The sequence below is a fragment of the Echiichthys vipera genome (assembly GCF_963691815.1).
Source record: "Echiichthys vipera genome assembly, chromosome: 4".
NCBI lineage: Eukaryota > Metazoa > Chordata > Actinopteri > Perciformes > Trachinidae > Echiichthys > Echiichthys vipera.
This window is the reverse complement of record NC_139829.1, coordinates 35,633,421-35,640,920: the sequence shown is the minus strand read 5'-3', so window position 1 is coordinate 35,640,920 and position 7,500 is coordinate 35,633,421. Positions and strand designations below refer to the sequence as shown.

The following is a 7,500-nucleotide window of genomic DNA, read 5'->3' as shown; positions in this document are numbered from 1 at the left end:
AAGGACAGGGGTCCACAGATAAAGGACAGGGGTCCACAGGTAAAGGACAGGGGTCCACAGGTAAAGGACAGGGGTCCACAGGTAAAGGACAGGGGTCCACACAGGTAAAGGACAGGGGTCCACAGGTAAAGGACAGGGGTCCACAGGTAAAGGACAGGGGTCCACAGGTAAAGGACAGGGGTCCACAGGTAAAGGACAGGGGTCCACACAGATAAAGGACAGGGGTCCAGAAAGGTAAAGGACAGGGGTCCACAGGTAAAGGACAGGGGTCCACAGATAAAGGACAGGGGTCCACAGGTAAAGGACAGGGGTCCACAGGTAAAGGACAGGGGTCCACAGGTAAAGGACAGGGGTCCACAGGTAAAGGACAGGGGTCCACAGATAAAGGACAGGGGTCCACACAGGTAAAGGACAGGGGTCCACAGGTAAAGGACAGGGGTCCACAGAGATAAAGGACAGGGGTCCACAGATAAAGGACAGGGGTCCACAGGTAAAGGACAGGGGTCCACAGGTAAAGGACAGGGGTCCACAGGTAAAGGACAGGGGTCCACAGGTAAAGGACAGGGGTCCACAGGTAAAGGACAGGGGTCCACAGGTAAAGGACAGGGGTCCACACAGGTAAAGGACAGGGGTCCACAGATAAAGGACAGGGGTCCACAGGTAAAGGACAGGGGTCCACAGATAAAGGACAGGGGTCCACAGAGATAAAGGACAGGGGTCCACAGGTAAAGGACAGGGGTCCACAGGTAAAGGACAGGGGTCCACAGGTAAAGGACAGGGGTCCACAGGTAAAGGACAGGGGTCCACAGGTAAAGGACAGGGGTCCACAGGTAAAGGACAGGGGTCCACAGGTAAAGGACAGGGGTCCACAGATAAAGGACAGGGGTCCACACAGATAAAGGACAGGGGTCCACAGGTAAAGGACAGGGGTCCATAGATAAAGGACAGGGGTCCACAGGTAAAGGACAGGGGTCCACACAGGTAAAGGACAGGGGTCCACAGGTAAAGGACAGGGGTCCACAGGTAAAGGACAGGGGTCCACACAGATAAAGGACAGGGGTCCACAGGTAAAGGACAGGGGTCCACAGGTAAAGGACAGGGGTCCACACAGATAAAGGACAGGGGTCCACAGGTAAAGGACAGGGGTCCACAGATAAAGGACAGGGGTCCACACAGATAAAGGACAGGGGTCCACAGGTAAAGGACAGGGGTCCACAGATAAAGGACAGGGGTCCACAGGTAAAGGACAGGGGTCCACAGGTAAAGGACAGGGGTCCACACAGATAAAGGACAGGGGTCCACAGGTAAAGGACAGGGGTCCACAGGTAAAGGACAGGGGTCCACAGATAAAGGACAGGGGTCCACAGGTAAAGGACAGGGGTCCACAGGTAAAGGACAGGGGTCCACAGATAAAGGACAGGGGTCCACAGGTAAAGGACAGGGGTCCACACAGATAAAGGACAGGGGTCCACAGATAAAGGACAGGGGTCCACAGGTAAAGGACAGGGGTCCACACAGGTAAAGGACAGGGGTCCACAGATAAAGGACAGGGGTCCACAGGTAAAGGACAGGGGTCCACACAGGTAAAGGACAGGGGTCCACAGATAAAGGACAGGGGTCCACAGGTAAAGGACAGGGGTCCACAGGTAAAGGACAGGGGTCCACAGGTAAAGGACAGGGGTCCACAGATAAAGGACAGGGGTCCACACAGATAAAGGACAGGGGTCCACAGATAAAGGACAGGGGTCCACAGGTAAAGGACAGGGGTCCACACAGGTAAAGGACAGGGGTCCAGAAAGGTAAAGGACAGGGGTCCACAGGTAAAGGACAGGGGTCCACAGATAAAGGACAGGGGTCCACAGGTAAAGGACAGGGGTCCACAGGTAAAGGACAGGGGTCCACACAGGTAAAGGACAGGGGTCCACAGATAAAGGACAGGGGTCCACAGGTAAAGGACAGGGGTCCACACAGGTAAAGGACAGGGGTCCACAGATAAAGGACAGGGGTCCACAGGTAAAGGACAGGGGTCCACAGGTAAAGGACAGGGGTCCACACAGATAAAGGACAGGGGTCCACAGGTAAAGGACAGGGGTCCACACAGATAAAGGACAGGGGTCCACAGGTAAAGGACAGGGGTCCAGAAAGGTAAAGGACAGGGGTCCACAGGTAAAGGACAGGGGTCCACAGGTAAAGGACAGGGGTCCACAGGTAAAGGACAGGGGTCCACAGGTAAAGGACAGGGGTCCACAGATAAAGGACAGGGGTCCACAGATAAAGGACAGGGGTCCACAGGTAAAGGACAGGGGTCCACAGATAAAGGACAGGGGTCCACAGGTAAAGGACAGGGGTCCACACAGATAAAGGACAGGGGTCCACAGGTAAAGGACAGGGGTCCACACAGATAAAGGACAGGGGTCCACAGATAAAGGACAGGGGTCCACAGGTAAAGGACAGGGGTCCACAGATAAAGGACAGGGGTCCACAGATAAAGGACAGGGGTCCACAGGTAAAGGACAGGGGTCCACAGATAAAGGACAGGGGTCCACAGGTAAAGGACAGGGGTCCACACAGATAAAGGACAGGGGTCCACAGGTAAAGGACAGGGGTCCACACAGATAAAGGACAGGGGTCCACAGGTAAAGGACAGGGGTCCACAGGTAAAGGACAGGGGTCCACAGGTAAAGGACAGGGGTCCACAGGTAAAGGACAGGGGTCCACAGGTAAAGGACAGGGGTCCACACAGGTAAAGGACAGGGGTCCACACGTAGACCCTGACGCACTCTAACTGTCCCAGGGTACGTCGGGGTGGTGAACCGCAGTCAGAAGGACATCGACGGGAGGAAAGACATCACAGCTGCTCTGCAGGCCGAGAGGAAGTTCTTCCTGTCGCACCCGTCGTACCGGCACCTGGCAGACCGCATGGGCACCGCCTACCTGCAGAAGGTCCTCAACCAGGTACACACACACACACAGACAGACACACAGACACACACACACACACACACACACACACACGTACGTTTTCATTTAAGATGGAAATCTTATTGTTTTAGTTCTTGAGGGTGAGATGTTCAAATTAATATTTAATGTCTTTGGAAGGACCTCTGAAGGACCTCAGGGTCTCTGAAGGACCTCAGGGTCTCTGAAGGACCTCAGGGTCTCTGCAGGACCTCTGAAGGACCTCTGAAGGACCTCAGGGTCTCTGCAGGACCTCTGAAGGACCTCTGAAGGACCTCTGCAGGTCTCTGAAGTCTCTCTAAAGCTGCCACAAAACTTGTTTGTTCAGCTTGTTCAAAAGTTTAAAACTGTTCGCTGTTCGAGGCCGGTGGCTCAGCGGTCAGAGCGGTCGCCCGTGTACAGAGGCTGAAGGTCCCCAGGGCAGTGGCTGCAGGTCTCCCCCTCTCTCTCTCACCCCATTTCCTGTCTGTCCTACAAAATAAAAGGCTTGAAAAACTGCCAAAAGAAACCTTCAGCACGTGTGGAAGCTTTGAGCAGCTTTCAGGACTTTCACCCAGACCCCGTCAGACCCCGTACGGGGCAGAGGCGGTGCTTCGCTGGTGCCCGCACCGTCAGGACGCCCTCGCTGCTGCTGCTGCTGCTGCTGCTGCTGCTGCTGCTGCTGCTGCGGCTCCGTCACTAAAGAGAGGACGTCGTCCGTGAGCAGCAGACCTGTGTCCGTCCACTCACCAAGAACCAGATAACAATGTCCCACTGGTAAGCTTCTCCTATGCAACAGTAACCATAGTAACCAAGCATTTCTCCGTTTCCCCCAGCAACTGACCAACCACATCCGGGACACGTTGCCAGGGTTACGCAGCAAACTGCAGAGCCAGCTGCTGTCGATCGAGAAGGAGGTGGAGGAGTACAAGAACTTCAGACCGGACGACCCCAGCCGCAAGACCAAGGCCCTGCTGCAGTCAGTGCTACACCGTAACACTACACCGTGACACTACACCGTAACACTACACCGTGACACTACACGTCATACTACACCGTAACACTACACCGTGACACTACACCGTGACACTACACCGTAACACTACACCGTAACACTACACCGTAACACTACACCGTAACACTACACCGTAACACTACACAGTAACACTACACCGCCATACTACACCGTGACACTACACGTCATACTACACGTAACACTACACCGTAACACTACACGTAACACTACACCGTCATACTACACGTAACACTACACCGTAACACTACACCGTCATACTACACAGTAACACTACACCGTCATACTACACCATAACACTACACCATGATACTACACGTCATACTACATGTCATACTACAACATGATACTACACCGTAACACTACACTGTCATACTACACGTAACACTACACCGTGATACTACACCATGATACTACAATGTGATACTACACCGTCATACCACACCGTGATACTACGCCGTAACACTACACCGTAACACTACACCGTAACACTACACTGTAACACTACGCCGTAACACTACACCGTAACACTACACCGTCACACTAACACTACACCGTAACACTACACCGTCACACTAACACTACACCGTAACTACACCGTCACACTTGCAGGATGGTGCAGCAGTTCGCGGTGGACTTTGAGAAGAGGATCGAAGGATCTGGAGATCAGGTCGACACCTACGAGCTTTCAGGAGGAGCCAAGATCAACAGGATCTTCCACGAACGCTTCCCCTTCGAACTGGTCAAGGTAACACACACACACACACATGCACACACACACACACACACATGCACAGACACACACACACACATGCACACACACACACACACACACACGCACACACACAGACACAGACACACACACACACACACTCAGACACACACAGACACACACACACACACAGACACACACACACACACACTCAGACACACACAGACACACACACACACACACACACACACACACTTAGCAGACACGTCGATGTGTCACGCCGAAAACAAGCAGCAGTGAAATGCAGCCAAACTAAACTTTGTGTGTGTGTGTGTGTGTGTGTGTGTGTGTGTGTGTGTGTGTGTGTGTGTGTGTGTGTGTGTGTGTGTGTGTGTGTGTGTGTGTGTGTGTGTGTGTGTGTGTGTGTGTGTGTGTGTGTGTGTGTGTGTGTGTGTGTGTGTGTGTGTGTGTGTGTGTGTGCAGCTGGATAGTGACGAGAAAACTCTTCGTAAAGAGATCAGCTACGCCATCAAGAACATCCATGGAATCAGGTGAGTGTGTGTGTGTGTGTGTGTGTGTGTGTGTGTGTCTGTGTGTGTGTGTGCGTGTGTTTGTGCATGTGTGTGTGTGTGTTTGTTTGTGTGTCTCTGTGTGTGTGTGTGTCTCTGTGTGTGTGTGTGTGTGTGTGTGTCTCACCTGCTCTCTGTGCTCAGGACGGGTCTGTTCACGCCTGACATGGCGTTTGAGACGATCGTGAAGCGTCTGATCGCTCAGATCAAAGAGCCGTGTCAGAAGTGTGTGGACATGGTGATCCAGGAGCTGGTGAACACCGTGCGCCAGTGCACGCAGAAGGTACCGCCCTCCTGTTACTGCTGTTGTTGTTGTTGTTGTTGTTGTTGTTGTTGTTGTTGTTACTGTTGTTGTTGTTGTTGTTGTTGTTGTTGTTGTTACTGTTGTTGTTGTTACTGTTGTTGTTGTTGTTGTTGTTGTTGTTGTGCACCCGGTGCTGGTTCTAACCGCTAAAGAGTCCGTCACATGATCGTGGTTCTGCTCTGGTGTCACCGTGAGGTCGGGCGCAGAGACCCAGGAAACGGCTAAACCAGCGTTAGCATCGTAGCAACTGTTAGCTGCTAACCTGAGATGCTGATAAACCTCCATCTTTACGTTTTCTTCTGATCCTGAAACTTTAAAGGAACGTTAAATAGTTCGGGAAACTCCGACACACGAACCTCCGTCTTTCTAACGGCGTGATGTCGCTCTCTGGTTGCCTAGGAAACGGAAACGTCACACTCAAAGCTTCTCTCTCATTGGTCGAGCTTTTGAAAGGTCAAAGTTCAGCTGATTTGAACTCTGAGAGGAAATCTGAGCGGGGCTAACGCCGCTACATTGGTGCTAACGCCGCTACATTGGTGCTAACGCTGCTACATTGGTGCTAACGCTGCTACATTGGTGCTAATGCCGCTACATTGGTGCTAATGCCGCTACATTGGTGCTAACGCCTCTACATTGGTGCTAACGCCACTAGCACGACTGAGGATCATGTGACGGGACCTTAAAAGGACTCCCACTGTAGAGACCCCTGAACTCTGAAGCCTGAATTCTGAACTCTGACCTCTGACCCCTGACCTCTCACCCCTGACCTCTGACCCCTGACCTCTCACCCCTGACCTCTGACCCCTGACCTCTGACCTCTGTCCTCCCTGTGTTTCCTGTAGTTGGCTCAGTATCCGATGCTCAGAGAGGAGATGGAGAGAATCGTCACTCAGCACATCAGAGACCGAGAGAGTCGCTCCAAAGACCAGGTCTGTCTGTCTGTCTGTCTGTCTGTCTGTCTGTGTGTCTGTCTGTCTGTCTGTCTGTCTGTCTGTCTGTCTGTGTGTCTGTGTGTCTGTCTGTCTGTCTGTCTGTGTGTCTGTGTGTCTGTCTGTCTGTCTGTCTGTCTGTCTGTCTGTGTGTCTGTCTGTCTGTGTGTCTGTCTGTGTGTCTGTCTGTCTGTCTGTGTGTCTGTCTGTCTGTGTGTCTGTCTGTCTGTCTGTGTGTCTGTCTGTCTGTGTGTCTGTCTGTCTGTCTGTCTCTAATACAGAGTCTGTCCAGTGTCTGTGCATGCTTTTATTGTGAGACCAAACCTCGGCGTCCCTGTGGAGGTCGGGGGCATCGAACCGGAGCGGGCGATGTTCAAAGCTTCCACTGCTGAAGCTGCAGCGGTGAGCTGTGGCCTCAAGGTCTCAGGTGCCTCAAGGGGCGGGGACCCTGGACCACCGTGGTGGACCCCGGGGGTCAGGGGTCCCCCTGAAGAAGGAGGCCTTCAGGATCTGGTCTCCCAGAAGACTCCGGAGGTGGTTCTGAGGTCCCCACAGGTCTGAAGGGCTGCAGCCTCTGCTGGGTCAGAGGCAAAGCAGCGGGTGTGGGAGGAGTTCACACAAGTCCTGGAGAAGGACTTTGGGGGGCACCGAGGTGCTTCTGGACCACCATTCAGCACCTCAGGAGGGGGACACGGGGAACCGTCCAAGCTGTTCACAGTAAGGACGGGACGCTGGTGCCCTCAGCTGATGAGGTCATGGGGCGGTGGAAGGACTCTGAGGAAGTCCTGAATGGGCCCAACACGCCCTCTTTTGTAGAGGCAGAGCTGGAGGCTGATGGGGATCATCGTCAACATCTCTGACAGAAGTCACTGAGGAAGGAAACAAGTCCACAGAGGCAAAGCCCCAGGATCCATGAGCTGCATCCACACATGCTGAAAGCTCTGGGTCTGGAGGGGCCGTCCTGGTCCTGGTCCTGGTCCACACGTCCTGGTCCTGGTCCTGGTCCTGGTCCTGGT

The 7,500-nt window shown here is 53.4% G+C and overlaps 1 protein-coding gene across 2 annotated transcripts in view; it reads left to right on the top strand.

Annotated features, from left to right (window-relative positions):
• The window catches only part of LOC310946549 (dynamin-1), a gene marked incomplete at its 3' end in the record, with an annotated part of 26,687 nt that overhangs the window by 8,165 nt on the left and 11,022 nt on the right, over positions 1–7,500 (top strand). For both annotated transcript variants that reach the window (XM_083913043.1, XM_083913044.1), the window contains exons 6-11: positions 2,795–2,955; positions 3,774–3,916; positions 4,583–4,718; positions 5,166–5,233; positions 5,396–5,534; positions 6,398–6,484. In XM_083913043.1, coding sequence (XP_083769169.1) covers positions 2,795–2,955; positions 3,774–3,916; positions 4,583–4,718; positions 5,166–5,233; positions 5,396–5,534; positions 6,398–6,484 — 734 coding nt within the window. The remainder of the gene's footprint in view (positions 1–2,794; positions 2,956–3,773; positions 3,917–4,582; positions 4,719–5,165; positions 5,234–5,395; positions 5,535–6,397; positions 6,485–7,500) is intronic.